This window comes from Haematobia irritans, chromosome 3 (genome assembly GCF_050003625.1).
Source record: "Haematobia irritans isolate KBUSLIRL chromosome 3, ASM5000362v1, whole genome shotgun sequence".
In the NCBI taxonomy this organism is placed as follows: Eukaryota; Metazoa; Arthropoda; class Insecta; order Diptera; family Muscidae; genus Haematobia; species Haematobia irritans.
In genome coordinates this window covers 41301330-41327256 of record NC_134399.1, presented here as the reverse complement: position 1 = coordinate 41327256, position 25927 = coordinate 41301330, and the positions used below count along the sequence as shown (strand labels likewise).

Below are 25927 nucleotides of genomic sequence, written 5' to 3'. Positions count from 1 at the left end.
GGGTCGACGGTAAATTACAATAACAAATTTGTGTAATTTACGTAAATAAACATAACTGATAGATAAATATGATCTGTTAGTGTTAATTTTGAGATTCCTGAATTATCTTCCTACACTTTCACCTATTGCCAAGTTGTATATACCAAAAAATATGGGTCGCGCAAAACACGCGCAAACCGACGAAGAGAGATCCATTATAATAAATTTAAAATCTAAAGGCATAAGTCAACGAGAAATCGCAAAAATCGTGAATAGATCTCAAAATTTTGTTTTCAATGCCATAAAAGAGAAAACTAATAATTGTCCACGAGATAGACCCTGCAAAACTGCTGCAATATATGACAACCACATAAAAATATTGTCAAGTAGGGACCCTTTTAAATCTTCCAGAAGAATAAAGCGCGAGTTAGAGCTGAAAATTTCTGATAGAACCGTAAGACGCCGACTAGTGTAATTTAATTTATTTGGAAAATCGGCGAGGAAAGTCCCATTATTGAGCAAGCGGCATCGGCAAAATCGTATAGAGTTTGCAAAACTGCACATAAATTGGCAAGGGCCGGTATATGACAAAACTGGCGAAATGTGCTTTGGTCTGATGAAAGCAAAATTAATTTGATTGGAAGTGATCCAAAAAATAAAGAATTATGTTCCCGCTATACTACACCCAGAAAAAAGTGACCCCTTCTTTAAGTTAAAATGAACTTATTGTGAAGAAAGTTGAACTTCGTATAGCGCCAAAGACATTTTTATTTGTTTGAACGATGTGATTTTCGTAGAAATTAGGAATAATGCATTCCATATATTAGTTAACATTTTCCTATATTTATATACCACTATACTACAGAATGAAAAAATTTAACTAATTTGAATTCATATATGGAATGATTTTATTGACATTTTTTCATTCATTTCGACAAATCTTACACATTTGTGGTAAAACTTTTACTTCATAATTAGAACTGCTTACCTTCGTTTTTAAATACAATTTTATTTATTTCTATAAGCAATTTTATCTTCAATAAAAGACATGTTTTATTAATATATTGAATATATTTATTAAGAATCAACAGCATCGAATCTCTTTGAAATATTAGTTTATTATTCCACTATTTCCAATTTCCGTGTGATATTATCAACTAAAAAAGGCACTTTTTCTTCTTCTTGTACTTTTCACTTTTAATAAGTTGCTGCCTAACGATTTTGTCCTCCTTTTACAATTTCAATACCTACAAATATAAAAAATCATAAAACATTTTTGTTGCAAAAGGTTAGCGTCACTGAATATTACCTGATAATTGAAGATTCCAAAATGAAGACAAATGAAAGGGTTGTTATTCTGCTGGTGTTTTCTTTCTTTATACACTATCACGAACATTGATAGATTTATTTAAAAAAACGAAAATTTTTCTCACTAATTTAAAATAACAAATATTTTATATATTTTATTTGTTATTTATTATATTATTTTACCATATTATTTTTTAACAATCTCTCCGTATACCAAAACAACGCGATTCCAACTAAAAAAACAACCGACGCGCAAATATATCGATTACACCCACGCGCAAACACATCGATTACGATGACAGGTATCGATTACAGGTAGACAATAGAAATGTAGGAAAATTTCCTATATTCTAACAAGTGTGTTTCCTTAAGTTTTGAAAGGATTGCATACTTCTTAGTACGAATGAACTAAAATATTTTTCTATGCCAAGTGTTGTTCGTATGTATGAAAAACTTTCTATTATAAAGGAAGTCGCAATTATCATTTTATAAGAAATTTTACTAATTTTGAGGAAACTTGGTTTTAGTTCGGTTTTTGTTTATTTTTACGAATGCTTTGTTATCGGTGAATAAAATTTTCTTTTTCAGTAGTAAATTCTTATACCCAGCGAAGAAAATAGTATGAGTAAAATTCCATGCCTTATTATAGTTAATGAACTATTCCTAACTGCTTACAGTTTAGGATTTTTTTACTGAAACGAGTAAATTTTATTATTTTTCACAAAAATTTACCTTAATGGAAATAAAATGGATAAACTATATTGATGAAAATTTTTTCCTTTAGTTTCGAAGGCACTTTTTTCTGGGTGTAAAAAGACTGTCAAGCATGGTGGAGGAAGCATTATGATTAGGGGATGTTTTTCTTGGTATGGAGTAGGACCAATATATTGGATAAAAGAAAATATGGATAAAAATCTTTACTGACATATCCTTAATGAAGTAATGTTGCCTTATGCTGAATGGGAAATGCCCTTGAAATGGGTTTTCCAGCAAGACCATGACCCAAAACATACTTCAGGCATTGTTAAAAAATGGTTTGGTGATAATGGTGTAAAGGTATTACCATGGCCAGCACAATCGCCCGATTTAAATCCGATTGAAAATTTGTGGAAAATAGTAAAAGACAAAATTGGAAAGAAAACCTATCGAAAAAAAATGAATTATGGGAAAAAATTCAAGAGGCTTGGTTCTCTATACCTAGGGAAACCTGTAGAGCATTGGTGGACTCAATGCCAAGAAGATGCAAAGCAGTTTTGCAACGTAAAGACTTTACAACAAAATACTAGTTAAAAGTTCCTTAAAGTGTTAATAATTTTAGTTATTTTTAGGAATTTATATTTTTTTTACACATGACCCTATTTTTTGTCCACCCGAATTTTAAGGACTTTAACATATTTGTTTTGTTTTTTGGTGTAGTCATAAGCAAACATTAATTTTTTTTGTTCATATAAGTAAAATAGACATACTTAAAGCAAAATACAAATAAAAATGCAAGTATTTGAAATTAAACAAGTATATACGGTCGAAAGTTGGATTGCGTAGAAACTTCTACGAAAGACTGTCATCCACAAATTTCAACTCACATGGTTGTTAAATATCATATACTACCACCACGTACCAAATTTCAACCAGATCGGATGAATTTTGCTTCTCCAAAAGGCACCGGAGGTCAAATCTGGGGATCGGTTTATATGGGAGCTACATATTATTATGGACTGATAGGAACCAATTCCTGCATGGTTGTTGGATACCCTATACTAACATCACGTACCAAATTTCTACCGAATGGGTATAATTTTGCTCTTCCAAGGTGCTCCGGAGGTCAAATGTGGTGATCGGTTTATATGGGGGCTATATATAATTATGGACCGATATGGACCAATTTTTGCATGGTTGTTACACCCAGAAAAAAGTGCCTTCGAAACTAAAGGAAAAAATTTTCATCAATATAGTTTATCCATTTTATTTCCATTAAGGTAAATTTTTGTGAAAAATAATAAAATTTACTCGTTTCAGTAAAAAAATCCTAAACTGTAAGCAGTTAGGAATAGTTCATTAACTATAATAAGGCATGGAATTTTACTCATACTATTTTCTTCGCTGGGTATAAGAATTTACTACTGAAAAAGAAAATTTTATTCACCGATAACAAAGCATTCGTAAAAATAAACAAAAACCGAACTAAAACCAAGTTTCCTCAAAATTAGTAAAATTTCTTATAAAATGATAATTGCGACTTCCTTTATAATAGAAAGTTTTTCATACATACGAACAACACTTGGCATAGAAAAATATTTTGTTCATTCGTACTAAGAAGTATGCAATCCTTTCAAAACTTAAGGAAACACACTTGTTAGAATATAGGAAATTTTCCTACATTTCTATTGTCTACCTGTAATCGATACCTGTCATCGTAATCGATGTGTTTGCGCGTGGGTGTAATCGATATATTTGCGCGTCGGTTGTTTTTTTAGTTGGAATCGCGTTGTTTTGGTATACGGAGAGATTGTTAAAAAATAATATGGTAAAATAATATAATAAATAACAAATAAAATATATAAAATATTTATTTTAAATTAGTGAGAAAAATTTTCGTTTTTTTAAATAAATCTATCAATGTTCGTGATAGTGTATAAAGAAAGAAAACACCAGCAGAATAACAACTCTTTCATTTGACTTCATTTTGGAATCTTCAATTATCAGGTAATATTCAGTGACGCTAACCTTTTGCAACAAAAATGTTTTATGATTTTTTATATTTGTAGGTATTGAAATTGTAAAAGGAGGACAAAATCGTTAGGCAGCAACTTATTAAAAGTGAAAAGTACAAGAAGAAGAAAAAGTGCCTTTTTTAGTTGATAATATCACACGGAAATTGGAAATAGTGGAATAATAAACTAATATTTCAAAGAGATTCGATGCTGTTGATTCTTAATAAATATATTCAATATATTAATAAAACATGTCTTTTATTGAAGATAAAATTGCTTATAGAAATAAATAAAATTGTATTTAAAAACGAAGGTAAGCAGTTCTAATTATGAAGTAAAAGTTTTACCACAAATGTGTAAGATTTGTCGAAATGAATGAAAAAATGTCAATAAAATCATTCCATATATGAATTCAAATTAGTTAAATTTTTTCATTCTGTAGTATAGTGGTATATAAATATAGGAAAATGTTAACTAATATATGGAATGCATTATTCCTAATTTCTACGAAAATCACATCGTTCAAACAAATAAAAATGTCTTTGGCGCTATACGAAGTTCAACTTTCTTCACAATAAGTTCATTTTAACTTAAAGAAGGGGTCACTTTTTTCTGGGTGTAGAGACCATATACTAACGCCATGTACCGAATTAAACCGGATCGGATGAAAATTGTTTCTCTTAGAGGCTCTGCAAGCCAAATCGGGGGATCGGTTTATATGGGGGCTATATAAAGGGTGATTCTTTTGAGGTTAGGATTTTCATGCATTAGTATTTGACAGATCACGTGGGATTTCAGACATGGTGTCAAAGAGAAAGATGCTCAGTATGCTTTGACATTTCATCATGAATAGACTTACTAACGAGCAACGCTTGCAAATCATTGAATTTTATTACCAAAATCAGTGTTCGGTTCGAAATGTGTTTCGCGCTTTACGTCCGATTTATGGTCTACATAATCGACCAAGTGAGCAAACAATTAATGCGATTGTGACCAAGTTTCGCACTCACTTTACTTTATTGGACATTAAACCAACCACACGAATGCGTACAGTGCGTACAGAAGAGAATATTGCGTCTGTTTCTGAGAGTGTTGCTGAAGACCGTGAAATGTCGATTCGTCGCCGTTCGCAGCAATTGGGTTTGTGTTATTCGACCACATGGAAGATTTTACGCAAAGATCTTGGTGTTAAACCGTATAAAATACAGCTCGTGCAAGAACTGAAGCCGAACGATCTGCCACAACGTCGAATTTTCAGTGAATGGGCCCTAGAAAAGTTGGCTGAAAATCCGCTTTTTTATCGACAAATTTTGTTCAGCGATGAGGCTCATTTCTGGTTGAATGGCTACGTAAATAAGCAAAATTGCCGCATTTGGAGTGAAGAGCAACCAGAAGCCGTTCAAGAACTGCCCATGCATCCCGAAAAATGCACTGTTTGGTGTGGTTTGTACGCTGGTGGAATCATTGGACCGTATTTTTTCAAAGATGCTGTTGGACGCAACGTTACGGTGAATGGCGATCGCTATCGTTCGATGCTAACAAACTTTTTGTTGCCAAAAATGGAAGAACTGAACTTGGTTGACATGTGGTTTCAACAAGATGGCGCTACATGCCACACAGCTCGCGATTCTATGGCCATTTTGAGGGAAAACTTCGGAGAACAATTCATCTCAAGAAATGGACCGGTAAGTTGGCCACCAAGATCATGCGATTTGACGCCTTTAGACTATTTTTTGTGGGGCTACGTCAAGTCTAAAGTCTACAGAAATAAGCCAGCAACTATTCCAGCTTTGGAAGACAACATTTCCGAAGAAATTCGGGCTATTCCGGCCGAAATGCTCGAAAAAGTTGCCCAAAATTGGACTTTCCGAATGGACCACCTAAGACGCAGCCGCGGTCAACATTTAAATGAAATTATCTTCAAAAAGTAAATGTCATGGACCAATCTAACGTTTCAAATAAAGAACCGATGAGATTTTGCAAATTTTATGCGTTTTTTTTAAAAAAAAAGTTATCAAGCTCTTAACAAATCACCCTTTATAATTATGGACCGATGTGGACCAATTTTTGCATGGTTATTAGAGATGCTTTTTTATACCCTCCACCATAGGATGGGGGTATATTAACTTTGTCATTCCGTTCGTAACACATCGAAATATTGCTCTAAGACCCCATAAAGTATATATATTCTGGGTCGTGGTGAAATTCTGAGTCGATCTGAGCATGTCCGTCCGTCCGTCCGTCCGTCTGTTGAAATCACGCTAACTTCCGAACGAAACAAGCTATCGACTTGAAACTTGGCACAAGTAGTTGTTATTGATGTAGGTCGGATGGTATTGCAAATGGGCCATATCGGTCAACTTTTACGTATAGCCCCCATATAAACGGACCCCCAAATTTGGCTTGCGATTGCTCTAAGAGAAGCAAATTTCATCCGATCCGGCTGAAATTTGGTACATGGTATTAGTATATGGTCTCTAACAATCATGCGAAAATTGGTCCACATCGGTCCATAATCATATATAGCCCCCATATAAACCGATCCCCAGATTTGGCTTGTGGAACCTCTAAGAGAAGCAAATTTCATCCGATCCGGCTGAAATTTGGTACATGGTGTTAGTATATTGTCTCTAACAACCATGCCAAAATTGGTCCATATCGGTCCATAATTATATATAGCCCCCATATAAGCCGATCCCCAGATTTGACCTCCGGAGCCTCTTAGAGGAGCAAAATTCATCCGATCCGGTTGAAATTTGCAACGTGGTGTTAATATATGGCCGCTAATATCCATGCCAAAATTGGTCCATATCGGTCTATAGTTATATATAGCCGATCCCCAATTACACAAAAATTGGTACATATCGGTTCATAATCATGCTTGCCACTCGAGCAAAAATAATCTAGCAAAATTTTATTTCTATAGAAAATTTTGTCAAAATTTTATTCCTATAGAAAATTTTATCAAATTTTATTTCTATAGAAAATTTTTTCAAAATTTATTATATACGTATTTAATCCAGGGACCGTAAATAACTGTTATCCAGAAAATTTAAACTCAAAAACTCTTCTACGTAAAAATAAAAGGTCATAAATAAACTCTTTTTATGAGTTTTATTTTTTCCTTCAGAAAATAATACTCTTTTTTGGAGTTTTATTTTTTTCTTCGGAAAATAAAACTCATTTCAGGAGTTTTATTTTTTTCGTCTTAAATAACACTCATATTCTTTTTTTTACAATTTCTTGTTTTATTGAGTTTATCTCACATAAAGTTTGTGAGATAAATATTGTTCTAATATTGTCAGAAATTCTGAGCTGGTGGCTTCGATGAATTTCTAGCTTCATTTGAAGCCATACATGTTCCTAAAATAATTTTTAACTTAAGCTGAGTACTATGTTCAGTTTTCAGGCTGAACACCAGCTTGTTTTCACGGTTACTTTTTTTAATTAATTAATTTAGAAATATAAAATTATTTACAATCAATTGCTTGAATCTTTTCCATCCATTATTTTGCAAGACTTGATCAAAATATAATCGTCTTCCTAAATATATTTGTACTTTTAATTTAGTGTTTTGGTGAAAACCCCGAACATAGTACTCACCTTTATCGTCTAAAAATGAGTTTTATTTTCCGAAGAAAAAAAAAAATAAAACTCCAAAAAAGAGTTTTATTTTCCGAAGAAAAAAATAAAACTCCAAAAAGAGTATCATTTTCTGAAGGAAAAATAAAACACATAAAAAGTGTTTTATTTATGACGGATAAATAAAACTATCTTTTTAACAGTTTCATTCGAGTTTTTATTTTTTTAATCACAAAAAAACGATTAAAAAATAACTTTTTTGATAGCACTTATAACCGTTACGGTCTCTGATTTAATCAGACATTTTAAGTTTAATATATACCACGTATGGACTACGGTATTAGGAAGTTTTAAGATACCTTTTCATCAGCAAAAGTTACCGCCTGGCCTGGCCTGGCCGAACTTACGGCCGTATATACTTGTTATATATTATTAATGTTATATTTAATATTATTATATTTTTTTACCGATAAAAATTAATAAACTATACAAAATCCCTAGAAATTTAGGGTTGACTATCAGTTAGAACTGGGATTGAATTTCATACAAATTGTGGTTAGAAAATATTCGCAACAATGTTAATTTTTAATTTGTCTCACATTGAAAATTGTTTGAGAAATTATGGAGTAGCGATGAATTTCAATTTGAGGATTACAACTGAGAAATTATTGCTGATATTTTAAGGGTAATGTATGTTTTTTGTTGAGAACGCGATTTTCTCAACAATTTCTCAACTTGAATATTACCCTAATTCTTTGAAAAAATGTTTGAAAAATTATTGAATTTTAGTATTTTTCAAACGTTTGTGTTTATTGGGAATAGTGAAAGTGAGCCTGAAATAATGGGCTGACACTATAGCTAAGCTAAACTGTACACAATTGGCAAAGTTCACCTTAAATGTGAGTATTATTTAAAACCAGGATAACATTACAACCTTGCTATTGTAGCGAAATAATGCCAACAAAATACAGCCTTAAGAGAATAATGTATGCTTTTAGTTTGAATTAATTTGATTTTTTGCTAAAAGTACCTATTTTATTGGTCAACTTTGACGACATCGTTCAATATAATACCTATAAATAAAAATAGTTTACAAAATAAAATGTTTGTCATGTATATTTTATGAGAGGTGATTTTTTTATTGTATTTTCATCCGCTGAATTCGAAAATAGAGGTTAAATTTTTATATGGAACATGTTTTGAGATATACTTATATTTTTAGTTTTTACTAGACGCGAGAATCATATCTCAAGCTAGAAATGTCTGGTTATATCGTTGGATCTGTGATAAGTTAAGTGGTTCTAAACATATCGATGAAAATTGAGCACATTTTCATCATGTTTTACAGTGATTCTGTGCCGGTGGAAAAGTGCCTCTATGCTCGTAAAGGTGATTCTTTAACGTAAGAATAAGACTAGAAGAAAAATGACAAAGTTGTAAGCATATTTTTTGAAAATGTGCCCTTTTTTAAATATATTTTGAACCACTTAACTTATCTCAGATCCACATTTGATCGTCATCTCAATACCTTGCATTTAAGTACCAATAACGGTATAATTGTACATTGTTAGCTCGAGAAATGATTTTTCTAATGAAAAATGGACGAAAAACTAAGAATATGTTATAAGGATATCTCAAAAATCTCTTAACCTCTATTTTAAAATTCAGTAGATGAAAATACATAAAAAGCAATTGATTAGAGAATCAATTGTAAATTTTAGTGTAAACTAGTGTAATTACTAATTGCTTTTTTTACTTCTTTTCATTACAGATTATTATGTTTTATCCGCGGGTATAAGGCCCAAGAAGAAAAACAAGTATATACGGCCGTAAGTTCGGCCAGGTCGAAGCTTATGTACCCTCCATCATGGATTGCGTAGAAACTTCTTCTAAACACTGCCATCCACAATCGAATTACTTAAGTTGCGGTAACGCTTGCCGATGGCAAGGTATCTTAAAACCTCCTAACACCATCTTCTAAATTGTATGTAAGTCCATACGTGGTATATATTAAATCAAAAAAGATCAATCCAATACGTATATAATTCAGTTTGACAAAGTAGACATAAAATTTTGACAAAATTTTCTACAGAAATAAAATTTTAACAAAATTTTCTATAGAAATAAACTTTTGACAAAATTTTCTATAGAAATAAAATCTTGGTAGATTATTTTTGGCTCGAGTGGCAACCATGATTATGAACCGAATAAAATTTGAACAAAATTTTCTATAGAAATAAAATTTTGACAATGATGAAAATTTTATTATGAACCGAAAAAAAATTTAACAAAATTTTCTCTAGAAATAAAATTTTGACAAAATTTTCTATAGAAATAAAATTTTGGTAGACTATTTTTGGCTCTAGTGGCAACCATGATTATGAACCGATATGGACCAATTTTTGTGTGATTGGACCAATTTTGGTATGGTTGTTAGCGACCATATACTAACACCACGTTCCTAATTTGAACCGGATCGGATGAATTTTGCTCTTCCAAGAGGCTCCGGAGGTCAAATCTGGAGAACGTTTTATATGGGGGCTATATATAATTATGGACCGATATGGACCAATTCTGGCACGCTTGTTAAAGATCATATACTAACACCATGTTCCAAATTACAACCGGATTGGATGAAATTTGCTCCTCTTGGAGACTTCGCAAGCCAAATCTGGGGATCGGTTTATATGGGGGCTATATATAGTTATGAACCGATGTGGACCAATTTTTGCATGGTTGTTAGAGACCATATACCAATATCATGTACCAAATTTCAGGCGGATCGGATGAAATTTGCTTCTCTTTGAGGCTCCGCAACCCAAATCTGGGGATCGGTTTATATGGGCGCTATATATAATTATGGACCGATGTGGACCAATTTTTGCACGGTTGTTAGAGACCATATCCCAACACCATGTACCAAATTTCAGCCGGATCGGATGAAATATGCTACTCTTAGAGGCTCCACAATCCAAATCTGGGGATCGGTTTATATGGGGGCTATATATAATTAAGGACCGATATGGACCAATTTTTGCATGATTGTTAGAGACCATATACCAACATCATGTACCAAATCCGGATCGGATGAAATTTGAAGGTTTTAAAGTCGCAATATCTTGGTGGCTTATTATGATTACCCAGCTTGGAAACGTTTCCTGCAAAAGAACAACAGCTTGGTTGCTTGTGTGACACGTAACTGATAAAAGTAGGCGTTGTCCAGATCTACACCAACCAGCCCCAACCATAAAACAAGTTCATTTGCGAAAAAAAATCAAGTAACTCCGCAAGGCCACTAACCAAACCAAACAGGCGTAGGTTGAGAATAGAGGACCCTGAGATATGCGTTTTACAGACTATCAGTTATTCCGGACGACAATGCTCGTGTCGAACATATCCCATATATTGTGCACATTATAAGTTAAGTCCGAAGGCATAATCGATACTGCTGCATGTTTATGGGATCGATAACACATTTACCGATTATTTAGTCATCGCCGACAAGTCGTATCGATCCGACACACTGTAAGATTCTTTACAAACACCGACATTCCGTCCGGGATAAATGATAGTCTGTAAAGCGCAATAAAACAATTTTGCATTTTGACATATACGCCGAGGTGGAAATGAGCCTCATTTGTAAAGATGATTTTCCGATGAAAATCCGTATTCTGTGACAGCAAAAATGATTTTTGCACAAATCATAAGTAAAATCTACATGTTCCGCAATTATACTGGAAGCTAAAAAAACTGAATACGTTTAATGTTTTTAATATTTTAGAAGCTCAAATTTTGAATATACAAATATTTACTCTATTGCATTCGCGTACTTTTCAGCAATTTTAAGCAAAGAGAGTAAAATAAAAAACACTCTCTTGCTAGTGTTTAGTGGATAATTATTGCTAGAAAAGTACGCGAACAGTCCTATTATTGGTGAAGACGAAGCATCAGTTTTGAGAAATGTCAACGTCGATAAGTCAAATGCCAGCGCCGTCAAAGCATCAATTTTAAACGAAAAATTGGATATTTTGTGTTGTTTTGAAATATAAATATTTTCCAAAATTTCTTTTATTACGCAGATTATATTTGGTAAGTACGAGTATTGTATTTGTTATTTTAAATAAAAATTTGTCATTCCTTTTATAGATTTATAGCTGTTTTTATACCCACCACCATAGAATGGTGACGGGGGTATAATAAGTTTGTCATTCCGTTTGTAACACATCGAAATATCGATTTCCGACTATATAAAGTATATATATTCTTGATCAGGGAGAAATTCTAAGACGATATAACGATGTCCGTCTGTCCGTCTGTCTGTCTGTCTGTCTGTCTGTCTGTTGTAATCACGCTACAGTCTTCAATAATGAAGCAATCGTGCTGAAATTTTGCACAAACTCGTCTTTTGTCTGCAGGCAGGTCAAGTTCGAAGATGGCCTATATCGGTCCAAGTTTTGATATAGTCCCCATATAAACCGACCTCCCGATTTGGGGCTTTGGGCTTATAGAAATCGTAGTTTTTATCCAATTTGCCTGAAATTTGAAATCTAGAGGTAGTTTATGACTATAAAGAGGTGTGCCAAAAATGGTGAGTATCGGTCCATGTTTTGGTATAGCCCCCATATAAACCGATCTCCCGATTTTACTTTTTGGGTTTATAGAAACCGCAGTTTTTATTCAATTTACCTGAAATTGGAAATCTAGAGGTATTGTAGGACCACAAATACGTGTGCCAAAAATTGTGAGTATCGGTCCATATTTTGGTATAGCCCCCATATATACCGATCTCCCGATTTTACTTCTTGGGCTTATAGAAACCGCAGTTTTTATTCAATTTACCTGAAATTGGAAATCTAGAGGTATTGTAGGACCACAAATACGTGTACCAAAAATTGTGAGTATCGGTCCATGTTTTGGTATGGTCCCCATATAAAACGATCTCCCGATTTGGGGTCTTGGGCTTATAGAAACCGGAGTTTTTATTCAATTTACCTGAAATTGGAAATCTAGAGGTATTGTAGGACCACAAATACGTGTGCCAAAAATTGTGAGTATCGGCCCATATTTTGGTATAGCCCCCATATATACCGATCTCCCGATTTTACTTCTTGGGTTTATAGAAACCGCAGTTTTTGTTCAATTTACCTGAAATTGGAAATCTAGAAGTATTTTAGGACCATAAAGAGGTGTGCCGAAAATGGTGAGTATCGGTCCATATTTTGGTATAGCCCCCATATAGACCGATTTCCCGATTTTACTTCTTGGGGTCTTGGAAGTTTTTATTCTATTTGCCTGAAATTGGAAATGTAGAGGTATACTCGGGTCATAAAGAGGTGTGCCGAAAACGGTGAGTATCGGTCCATATTTTAGTATAGCCCCCATAAGAACGATCTCCCGATTTAACTCCTTGGGTTTCTAGAAACTGTAGTTTTTATCTGATTTGCCTGAAATTGTAAATATTCTGGTATTTTACGCTCACAAAAACGTGTATCGGATTAAGTTTCGGTCCTTTTGGTAATGCCTCCATATAGACCGACTTCACTTCTTGAGGGTGTAGAAGGCGCACTGATCATGAAAATTGCTCGAACCACAATGTAAAATTTCCAGGTTTTACTTCTCGGGTGAAATTCTACAGATTTAAGATTTCAAATCAAGACGTTATTTTATAATTTTCTTGCACACTTGCACACAAGAGATGTTAATGATTCCTCTAAAACTCAAACAAAAATGGTTCTTATAATTCCAGAATCTGATATAGTCCTCATAGGTGAAATTTTTAAATTTATCTTCGGGAAGTGTCCTCAAGTCCTCAAGCCCTCCTGAAATTTCAAAGGAAACTCTAATATTTTGTTCATGGTGGTGGGTATTTAAGATTCGGCCCGGCCGAACTTACTGCTGTATATACTTGTTAATAATTTGTTTTAATAACTTTTAGATTGGAAAATTACTATCATGGGAGCAACCGTCGTTTAATGGTACATGACCGCTTTGTATACAAACGGTAATGGATTCAATCCCAGTTTCGAGCAAACACCATAAAGTTTTGCAACGGTGGATTGGTGGATTACTCCCTCTGAAAAACTGGTGACATTTCTGAGTGTTTCAAAGCTACTCTAAAATTTTCATTGCAATGGGAAATGATGTTCAGGCTCGGCTATAAAAAGGACATTCCTTTTCTTTGAGCTAAATATGGAATCGGGCAGCACTCAGCGACAAGAGAGAAGTTCAACACTGCGGTATCATAATGGACTAAAGTCAAAGTGAGCCTGAAATAATGGGCTGACACTATAGCTAACCTAAACTGTACCCGAATGTATCACAATTGGCAAAGTTCACCTTAAATGTGAGTATTAAAACCAGGATAACATTACAACATTGCGATTTTAGCGAAATAATGTCAACCAAATACGACCTTAAGAGAATAATGTATGCTTTTAGTATAAATCAATTTGATTTTTTGCTAAAAGCACCTATTTTATTGGTCAACCTTGATGACATCGTTCAATAAAATTCCTATAAATAAAAGTAGTAAATGTAAATTTTACTATAAACTAGTGTAATTACTAATTGCCTTTTTACTTCTTTTCGTTGTAGGTTGTCTTAACATAGTTATGTTTTATCCGCGTGTATAAGGCCAAAGAAGGATAACAGACGAAAAAAAATCCTGGAAAACACTCTAACTCAAAGTCCAATACTTCACACATTTAATAAATGTTTAAGTTATAGTATTAAATTATTTACGGGTTTCATTTCAACATATTGTTAAAAAAACGACAAATTTTGTTGCTGGGACAACAAACATTTTTGCTAACATGAGTAACAAATTTTTTTGGGTGTACTACGAAAATTTAACTAAATTGCGTTGTTAAAATGAGGGAAATGTAATGACCTGATATACTTTTTAACCCTGGACAGTCATCCTTCGTCAAATGACTACGCGTAATTCCATTTTCCATTCCATTTTAAATTGCATTTTAGTCGATTGAGAAATTTAAGTTATACTTATTCAACTATTTTATGAATTTTTTTTATACTAATTAAAAACAAATTGAATAAGAAAATAAACTCAATTTTGGTTCTCATTTTTGCTCATATGTCGTCTTCAAATAAGCCGTAGTCAAAATGACGAAGGATGACGTTAGTGTACAAAAAGTAAGGATGACTTTCCAAGGTTAACTACCAGCTACAATATTACTTACTTAATATCAATTACATCCCAGCAAAAAATTGGAAGTTGTTCTAAAGGTTAGGTTAGGTTAAAGTGGCAGCCCGATTAAGATTCAGGCTCACTTAGACTATTCAGTCCATTGTGATACCACATTCAACTAAAAGTACCTATTAAATATGGGCACTTCTAGTTTTAACCGCTGAACCTTCTTGATTATTTTTCTTTGTTCAACCAATCAGATTGTTCCAAAAATATTAGCAGACTGCTTAAGTTAACGTTTTCCAGATCCGCCAGTAATCTGAAGCTATATGCTCCTAAAAGTTGCTTGCGATTTACACAAAATGCAGGACACTCACACAAGAGGTGTTTAATTGATTCCTTTTCCTCCGTATCATGACAGCTCATACAATAGTCATTAGACTTCGCGCCAATAGTTTTTGCAAAATCGCCTATCAGGCAGCGACCCGTTATAGCAGATATCAGGATTGATATCTGACGTCTCGAGAACACTAGCATGTCTAGTGTGCGGTTTAAGTTTAAATGGGGCCACATTTGCTTGGTGTCGTTAAAGCCCTTGCTATTCTCCCATCGAACATTTGCCATCATAACAGCCTTCTCACGCAGCATGAGCTTGCAGGTAGCCAGGGGCATACCAAGAGATTCTAGTTCCCCTGGAATATGTAAGGTAGTTCCTAGCCTTGCCAACTCATCCGCTTCGCAGTTCCCCGGTATGTTCCTATGGGCAGACACCCATATTAGGTGAATATTGTACTGCTCAGCCATCTCATTGAGAGATTTGCGGCAGTCGATGGCCGTTTTCGAGTTGAGGAACACAGAGTCCAAGGATTTTATTGCAGGTTGACTGTCTGAGTATATATTAATGCCAAAATTTTTTGGAACATTACTTCTCAGCCAATTCGTCACCTCTCTTATTGCTAATATTTCAGCATGAAAAACACTACAGTGATTAGGTAATCTTTTCGCTATTCGAAGTTCCAGATCATTAGAATATACTCCGAAATCTATATATTCTTTATTCCCCGGGGTCTGTGTGCACCACGCCTCACTGTTGGGGATTAGAGTCTCAAACTTTTTGTCGAAAAGTGGACTCGCCAAAGTGTAATCCACTACGCTGAACTTTGTCTAAACTTGTCGGCTGGTGAAGTGCCGGCCACCAGACTACAACACCCTATATCATCTATTCACTACATACAGACGCTGCCCTTACAACCGCAACAGGATGTCTCCGCAATACACCCCTGGATCACCTTTATGCGGAGACCAAGATCATCCCAGTGCGTCGACACAACTACATGTTGTCAAAGCAGTACCCCTTGGGTTGCCATCGAAATTGTCATCCGAATCACCATCTTGTGGATAGACAACCTCCACCCAGGAATGTAAGGGTTGATCTTCACCTTCTAGAGCCAGAGATCCAGCGTTACAAAAGAGAGACTCTAGATCAGGCAGCATATCAGACAGGTCTGAACAGGATTCATGAGGATACTGTAGCTGAAGCGATGAGAAGCTACAAGGTTAATCCTGTTCTCGGAGTCCGACCGCCACCCATTGCACCGGAGGGGAGAGACCTCCCACGGCAGACAAGGGTAGTTTTGGCCCAACTAAGATCAGGCAAGTACAGCCGCCTCAATTCATACTTATCAGTGATTGATAGCAGTGTAGCTGACGTGTGTCCCATATGTAATCAAGGGCCACATGACACTCGTCACCTTTTTGCTTGCCCAGCTAAGCCTACCCGTCTCACTACCAGATCACTCTGGACACACCCCATCCTTGTCGCAGAGTTCCTTGATCTGGCTACCAGCTGAACTACACAAGCATAGAACAAAATGGATGAAACTACATTAAAAACTGTTACAACAACAACCATATAGCATTATAGGTCTAACCACTGCCCTGTATAGCCAATGCATAATTTTTGGTTTTAGTCCCCACTTTTTTCCTATTGCCTTTTTGCACGAGTACAAAGCTACCGTTGCTTTTCTCGCCCTTTCTTCAATATTAAGTTTAAAGTTCAGCTTCCTGTCCAAAATAACGCCAAGGTATTTTGCACACTCACCAAAGGGAATTTCAATACCCCCTAAGGAAATGGTCCTCACCGTGGGAATTTTGCGATCTTTGCAATACATGACTAGTACTGTATTTGCCCCTTTCTCAGTCATCCGGAGGGCCCTCTGAATAATATCTCTGATTGCGGATGGGAATTTTCCCCTGACTGCTAGAGCCACATCATCTGCGTATGCCACCACTTTTATCCTTTCTTTTCCTAGGATAACCAGAAGGTTATTTATAGCAACATTCCAAAGAAGAGGTGATAGAACTCCTCCTTGGGGAGTGCCTCTGTTCACATACCTTTGCATGTTTGCTTGTCCTAGTGTGGCTGAAATACGTCTCTTCATTAGAAGTTCGTCTAACAGCCTAAGTATACATGGATCAACATTCAGAGTTGTTCTAAAGGCACAACTTTAAAAATACTTCCTAAAATGTCCTCCCAAAGATGTTATTTATTTTAACTTCACTGAAAGTTATTTTATTTCAATTATTTATAACTAGCTTTTTTTCCTATTTTTTGTTTCTAATGGGTTAAAAACAGAGTAAGAGTTAACAAAATGATACAAATTATTTAATTTTGTCAAAAAATACTAAATTCATTCTAGAAAAATTGCGAATTTTTGAAAATATGTGAGGTCAAACGTTTCAGACAAGCGTTATAGAATGGATTACAAATCATAAACAATTATTTATTTGGCAAAATATCACAATTTTTTTAATTAACATCCAAAAAACTGAATTCGGAATACACCTTAAAAAGTGATGCAAATTCAGTGCAAAGACTGTTAAAATGATGGACATCCGACCTATAGGTCATATATGACAAGCTCATGTTCAATTCTTGGCTTCTGCGCCAATTTTGCACCACTTCACTCCAAAAATAACATTTTCACTACTTTTTATTGACGTTTTTTTTGCTGGGTTATTTGTTTAACTTAATATAAATAAATTTTTTGATTGTATGAATTAAGATTGTCTAAAATATATAACGAAATTATACGTTATATCTTACCAATAGATTGTGTAGTGGCTTAAAACTCCATTAAACTCTTGAGGTGTTTTCCACTCGATTCTTGCCGATTTGCTCGTTATACTCGAGTGATTTACCGATACATTCATTGGAGGTGAAGGCGCTAAATATAAAACAAACCGTAAAACAGCGATTACCTCCATGGATGTTTCAAGTCTTTGAATGCGGACTTACCACTTGCTTTAGTTTTTACAGGCTCAGCATAACTTTCCTTTCCGTTCTTGTCAGATGAGAACATAACAATGCTAGCACAAACATATTTATAAGGGGGAAGATTATTTATTGTATAGTTCGTGAAATTCGGTGGAAACTGTTCAGTGTGTCTCTTGCCCGAGCAAATACACCGGTTCTGTACTACAGTACCATTTGACAGACAATAAGTTAAATTGTAACCCTTAAGAATGGAAGAGCAGACACTTCCGGAATTCCATTTTATCAGGACAGAGCTTGAGTTCAGTGCATTAGCTTCTATCTCAGCCTCCATAAGTTTACTGGATACTTCGCGTGAACAACGAGCCCATATCATGCCTGTTGAGTAGTTCATATAGTTCGCCGATACTGCCATATTAAGACTGCGATTTTCACGACCCGTTGTGAAATTGGTGATTGTTTTATCTACGTATTTAAATGAAATCGGTCCCTAGAGAAGACAAAATATTTATAAATTATAAAAATATGTTATTAATAAAAATTATAAAGCAGTCAAAAATATTAATTAGAATATTTGCATGTATATTTAGATCATGTTCTGTACACCGAAAGAATTCTCTTTGTTAATTTTACGAAAAATTTTTCATTAAATATTCTTCGTGAATTCTTCATTAAAATAACGAAATTTTCATTCATTTTCGTAAATTTTACGAAGAATATTTTACGAATATACGAAACGTCTACGAAATATTCTACATTAATTTTTCTTCGTAAAAGTTTCGTACTTTTAACGAAACTTCAAATTTCATGATTTTTGTGAAGAAGTTTTTACGAATTTATGAAACATTCTGCGTTAAAATTTCGTCATAAAAAGTACGAAACATTTTCTTTAAAATATCGAAGAAGTTTCATTGAAGTTGTAAAATTTCCGTTCGCGACATAAAATTGCCTCTGATAATGTGCTTGAGTGTATCCCTTTATTCTATTTTTTGTATGCATGTCTATGCTACTTCTCATTTGGGTGATAGTGCGCTATGAATAAAAGTGAAGCAATAAAACTAAAAATTATTCAAAAACTTAAGATGTAAAGTAGTGATGACATTTTTCACACTTGTTACTACAACCATATGCACTTTCAACTATAAACGTTTTTTTTATGAAAGTTCGAACATTTTTGAAAAAAGTACGAAAGTTTTTCACAAAAAGAACGAAACATTTTCATAAAAAGAACGAAATTGTTTCATAAAAAGTACGAACATTTTTCATAAAAAGTTTCTTCATAAAAAGTACGAATTTTTTCTTACAAACTACGAAAAATTTGAAAGAACTTTTCTTCGTAAAAAGTATGGACCCACCAAGTAGTAGTAGTTGCCTTGTGCCATACCATAATCATTCACATTGAATTTCTAAAATCCACTTTAAATACACCCTCACAAACATATCTGTAACATATACTCCCAAACATATTTTGCTTCAAGCATATACATTTTTGGGTATTGCCCAAACATTTATATGTTTGATCTCTTCCAATATATAATATGTTTGAAAGCATATTGGTCTAAACAATATATGTTTGGGTAGTCTAAGTTCCAAACATTTTGTATTTTTGCATCCAAATTCAATAATGTTGTCTTCTAAAAAACAATATGTTGTTATGTGAACATATAATAGTGTGGAAGCATTTTGCACCCAAAAATATTATATGCTTAAAAAAATTCTCCCAAACAATATTGTGCTCAAAATTTTATTTATTTATTTATATATTTACAATCATAATGAATTATGAAAATAAACAGGTAATATAGGTGCTAACAACATAGGTTTTCGACCTGAATGCTCAAAATTTTGTATCTGCCTAATTGTATATTCCCCCACATCTTTCTCACTTCCACGAGATTTTTTAGTTCTTAGCACCTTTTTCTGTAATACAAACATTGTAGAAGAAATTATTCAATTTTATGATTTTTATTTTATTTTAATTTTACCTTTTGCCGGACGGGGATACGAACAGCGGACCACACAGTTTGTAAGGATCAAAGAAGTAGCTGATCAATTGCCCAAGGAAAAATAAAATGTTAATTTTGTAATAACAAGCAACAACCACCAACTTAATTCAATATCGCTCCCTGTTAAATAGCGCTCCAAGCTACTAAACACATATATGTTTATAGGCTATTTCTAAATTAATATATGTTTGCATCCAAGCATATTATATTTACAAACATTTTATGTCCCAAACATAATATGTTCTAACATATTAACATATATGTCCCAAACATGTTATGCTAGTTTATGAACATTATATGCTTGCACTCAAAAATATTGTGTTTAAAAATTTGTGTTCCAAACATATAATGTTTATAGCCAAACATATGAAAAACAGTCTTTTTCATCCGTGTAGATTTCAACTGCACTCAAAAAAAAAGTGAACTCTCTATTTCACTAAAGCCAATTTAACTTTCGTTTAGTTCATGGAATTATTATGTTTGGAGAAAGTTTCCTCTACTCTAATAATTTTTTTGTGTACGTTAGTTAAATTAACTAAAACCGAGGGAAAAATATACACAAATGAAGGATACAGATTCACTAAATTCGTGTCTTCCGCAAAATAGTTCAATATTTCTTTAAATTTGTAAATTTTACTACAAATGCGTTCGTCATGAACTTCGTATGTCACTAATACTTCATTCACATTACACTTCCAAAATCCACTTTGACTAGATTTCAACTGTCATTTGCCTTATAAAAAGTAGATTTAAAATCTCAAAAATGTGGATTTTGAGTGTAATGTGTAGAGCCTATAAAGACATTCTTGCAATTTTGAAATTTTTCCTTCAAACTACAAAATTTTCTCTAACAAGTGAAAAAAACTTAATTATTTCAAATTTTCTTGAATTTGTCGAAAAATATTTACTTATTTTTATGACATCGGCGTGATGCCAGCGTTTGTTACACTGTTTAGTTAAAATTTTCTAAAAATCTTCAAAATTTTCTAAAATTAACCGAAATTTTTCTTCCTGGTGGGTTCACTGTGTTTTCAGTGTGTTATTTGCCATATAAAACCCATTATTATATATAAAATTTGTAAAGAAAAATTCCCGGGAATTCCCGCACTTAATTCCTGGGAAACCGGGAGCGAAAAAATAGCAAATTCCCGGCATCTCGTTCCCGGAAAAACCCTAATGTACACGTTCCGCAGCTACAATTGGAAGTTAAAAAAAGAATTGTTTTTTTAATGTTTTAGAAGCTGAAATTTTGAATGCGCAAATAGTTACCAAATCTAAGTAAATTTACACTTATAAAGGGTGATTTGTTAAGAGCTTGATAACTTTTTTTTAAAAAAAAACGCATAAAATTTGCAAAATCTCATCGGTTCTTTATTTGAAACGTTAGATTGGTCCATGACATTTACTTTTTGAAGATAATTTCATTTAAATGTTGACCGCGGCTGCGTCTTAGGTGGTCCATTCGGAAAGTCCAATTTTGGGCAACTTTTTCGAGCATTTCGGCCGGAATAGCCCGAATTTCTTCGGAAATGTTGTCTTCCAAAGCTGGAATAGTTGCTGGCTTATTTCTGTAGACTTTAGACTTGACGTAGCCCCACAAAAAATAGTCTAAAGGCGTCAAATCGCATGATCTTGGTGGCCAACTTACCGGTCCATTTCTTGAGATGAATTGTTCTCCGAAGTTTTCCCTCAAAATGGCCATAGAATCGCGAGCTGTGTGGCATGTAGCGCCATCTTGTTGAAACCACATGTCAACCAAGTTCAGTTCTTCCATTTTTGGCAACAAAAAGTTTGTTAGCATCGAACGATAGCGATCGCCATTCACCGTAACGTTGCGTCCAACAGCATCTTTGAAAAAATACGGTCCAATGATTCCACCAGCGTACAAACCACACCAAACAGTGCATTTTTCGGGATGCATGGGCAGTTCTTGAACGGCTTCTGGTTGCTCTTCACTCCAAATGCGGCAATTTTGCTTATTTACGTAGCCATTCAACCAGAAATGAGCCTCATCGCTGAACAAAATTTGTCGATAAAAAAGCGGATTTTTTGCCAACTTTTCTAGGGCCCATTCACTGAAAATTCGACGTTGTGGCAGATCGTAAGTCTATTCATGATGAAATGTCAAAGCATACTGAGCATCTTTCTCTTTGACACCATGTCTGAAATCCCACGTGATCTGTCAAATACTAATGCATGAAAATCCTAACCTCAAAAGAATCACCCTTTACGACCACCGGAAATTAAATTTTCACTCCGAGTCCACAGTTTCACTTCGATTTACTTGAAATTTTGCACAGGTATCAGAATTAACATTCCAGTTACGCATGCCGAGTTTGGTTGAAATCGGTTCAGATATAGATATAGCCCTTATATATGGTGTATTTTACGGCCGACATATACTTATATGGCTCCTGAAGCCAAGATTTTTCTCTGATTTACTTCAAATTTTGCACAAGGAGTATATTCAAGTGTGCCCAGTTTGATTTAAGTCGGTTCAGATTTAGGTACAGCCCCCATATAAATGTACATTTACATACTTGCACAATCTTACCAGAGTTAGTGAGGTTTAATGCAAATTTTTGGCGCATTTTACTATGCAAAGGCCTTTGTATAATATATCGTTGGAAAGGCATTTGAGAGGACTTTCTTATTATGTAACCTGTAAAAATAACAAAAATTCAAACTTTTTGGGGCAAGGAAATTTTTTTTCAAAAATTCCGATTTTTTTGGTAATTAAAAATATAAATTGAAACCTTTATAAATTGAAACTTTTGAACTATTTATGATATCATGATTTTTATGATATTTGGGAGGACGTTCTTATTAAGTAAATACAATTTTTGGGAATTAACAATATGGAATTGAAATCTTTATAACTTTTGAACTATTTATGATATCATTCTCATTTTTATTGAGATTTGCAGGGAAAATTGTTTTAAGAAATATTGGTGAATATACCATTCTAAAAATTCGTGTTGAAAATCCCCAAAATTAAAAAAAACCCCAATTAACAAAAAAAACGTAATTGCAATTTGCATATTTCGCAACTGTTTAGTGATAGGATGTTGAAACCGTTTACAGTTGCTTAGTGGGCATATGGGACTTTTTGGAAAAGGGATCGGCTTAGCAATTGGTGCTTTGCCAAATGAGAATGTGTTAAAACAAAATTTTTTTATTTTTAATAATTGCCGATTTTGGGATGAGAAGAACTCATATACTACTTAACCAAAATGACCGATAAAAGCTTAAAACATATCCTTATTTGGTGTTTTATTTGAAACAAGCGAAAAAAGGTATAAATCTTTAAAAATATGCTACAGCAGAAAGGATGTAGGTGTCATTTTCGAAAAATTGGTCAAAATTGTAAAACACAGATATTTTTTTAAAATTCTAATTTGCAGAGTTTACAACTTTTAAACGTAGAATTTTGTAAGGAATGTAGTTAAGAAAAGAAAACAAGGATCCGACTAAAAACGGATCAAAATACTGACCCCACTTTGCTAAAATTTTGCAAAAAAACATAATGGGGCTCATATCTCGCAAATTATACAAGATACATGCACACTTTTTTGTGGAGTATAGGGGGGAAACTTATCTTTCTTTTCAAAATTATTTTGATATCTTTATTCGCTCAAAAGTTGCAGAATTATTTCCAAAAATACGATTTCACACCACTGTGCGGAGTGAATTTAGAATGTTATTCGGATCAACACAAAATATCAGCAAACTACTGACTTCAGCAGTACCAAAATTACAGATTGTGTGCTGTTTCAGCAAAAAATCTGCTAAAAAGCAGTCTTTCTTCAATGAGGGAATTTATTTTTTGGAACATTAACGACGTGAAATAACTTAGCGGGCTATTGTCGTAATTTGATTGAAAATATTCCATTCGAAACACATGTGCCTTCATTGAAAACAACACCTCATCCATCCGCGAATAACAAACACACACAAACCACAGAAAGAACAAAAATAAAAACAAACCCACGCTCAGATATACACAACATACCACTCGCCACCATTCCTCATTATTGCATTGCTCTCCATGCAGGCTCTCACTCTCAAACAAAATTCAAGTGTTACTTTACATTAATCACATTCCACTTTGCCGAGAAAGATATCTGTACAACGCATTAGTTCATCGCATCTGCTGAATATTTGCTCTAAGAACAATATTCGCAATGGCACAACAGTTTAAGAACGATGAAAAGTTTAACTTTAAATTGACAAAACCTTCATGAAATGTTATCAACCCATTTTTGACAAAAATGTCCATAAATTTAATTACATGTGAACTAAAAATATTACATTAAGAAATATTCTACCAACTAGTATTACCTATAGGAATTGCCAGTAAGAAATTGCTATCCGCTTTCAAGTTCATTTTTCGTAAAAAAATATTTTCTCTCACAAAAAAATCTTATAGTAAATTGCAATTATTATTTAGAAAGTACTTTACATTTCACAAGAAGTTTTATAGTATGACAAATGACGAATTTTTAACTACCAGTTAAGAAAAATTTTAAGGAAATTTCCATCGTATTTTGTTGGCCATGAACTAAAGGATTGCTACTTAAAATTTGTAAAATTTCCTTTCGAGTACACCGAAAGAATTTTCTTCGTAAAAAGACCGAAAAATTTCGTTAAAAGTACGAAATTTGTCATTGTTTTACAACCAAAGAAACTTTTCACTAAAATTCGTACTTTTTACGAAGAAAAGTTCTTGCAAATTTTTCGTAGTTTGTATGAAAAAAAATCGTACTTTTCATAATATGTTTTGATGGAGTTCGCTGTTTTTATTCGGATTGATGTGAATTGCATCCTCTCAAAAGTTCGAATTTATTGGACATTTCTATCAAAAGTTATGGTTAATATTGTACTTAGCCTTTGACTAAAGTTTTAAAAAATGTCGAACCCAAAAAGGGCAAAAAGGTTTGTTCGGTCTAAAGTGGTCTAAGTCATTTTTAGCTATGTTCTATTATCACTATTTTGAGTTCGTACATACTAAAAAACATTATAAAAAATATGATTTTAAGACCGAAAATAAGGGAATTTCTATCTTATTTATGCGGGGTTTGAGAAATTTCAAAAAAACCAAACTTGTTTCTTGTTTCCTGTAAAATTCATTTTTTAGACTTAGCGCACTTTGGAATGTAGACATCGATATGTTTCGTACTTTTTATGAAACAATTTCGTTCTTTTTATGAAAATGTTTCGTACTTTTTATGAAAAACTTTCGTACTTTTTTTAAAAAATGTTCGAACTTTTAGAAAAAAATTTTATAGTCGAAAGTGCATTTGGTTGTAGTAACAAGCGTAAAAAATGTCATCACTACTTTTCATCTTAAGTTTTTGAATAATTTTTTGTTTTATTGCTTCACTTTTATACTACGTTCGCACTAGACACGAAATCCTCATAAACGAGGATTTTGGCCGAAACCCTCCTACACCGAAAGAATTCTCTTCGTTAATTTTACGAATAATTCTTCATTAACTATTCTTCGTGAATTCTTCATTAAAATAACGAAATTTTCATTCATTTTCGTAAATTTTACGAAGAACACTTTACGAATATACGAAACTTCTACGAAATATTCTACATTAACTTTTCTTCGTAAAAAGTTCGTACTTTTAACGAAACTTTCTTCAAATTTCATGAATTTTGTGAAGAAGTTTTTACGAATATTTTACGAAACATTCTGCGTCAAAATTCATAAAAAGTACGAAACATTTTCTTTGAAATAACGAAGAAGTTTCATTGTAGTTGTAAAATTTCCGTTCGCGACATAAAATTGTCTTTTATAATGAGCTTGAGTGCATTCCTTTATTCTATTTTTTATGCAAGTCTATGCTACTTCTCATTTGGGTGATAGAGCGCTATGAATAAAAGTGAAGCAATAAAACTAAAAATTATTCAA

The 25927-nt window shown here is 33.5% G+C and overlaps 1 protein-coding gene and 1 long non-coding RNA gene across 2 annotated transcripts in view; both read right to left on the bottom strand.

Moving 5' to 3' along the window:
- Positions 1-25927, bottom strand: part of LOC142230669 (cytokine receptor-like) — a 186323-nt gene that overhangs the window by 21737 nt on the left and 138659 nt on the right. The window contains exons 10-11 of the mRNA XM_075301306.1: positions 18026-18491; positions 17834-17954 (exon numbers count right to left, since the gene is read on the bottom strand). Coding sequence (XP_075157421.1) covers positions 17834-17954; positions 18026-18491 — 587 coding nt within the window. The remainder of the gene's footprint in view (positions 1-17833; positions 17955-18025; positions 18492-25927) is intronic.
- On the bottom strand, positions 1031-1485 carry LOC142229012 (uncharacterized). The gene is made up of 2 exons (XR_012720304.1): positions 1289-1485; positions 1031-1226 (listed from the first exon to the last, which is right to left on the bottom strand). It is a non-coding gene; the product is annotated as an uncharacterized LOC142229012 (long non-coding RNA).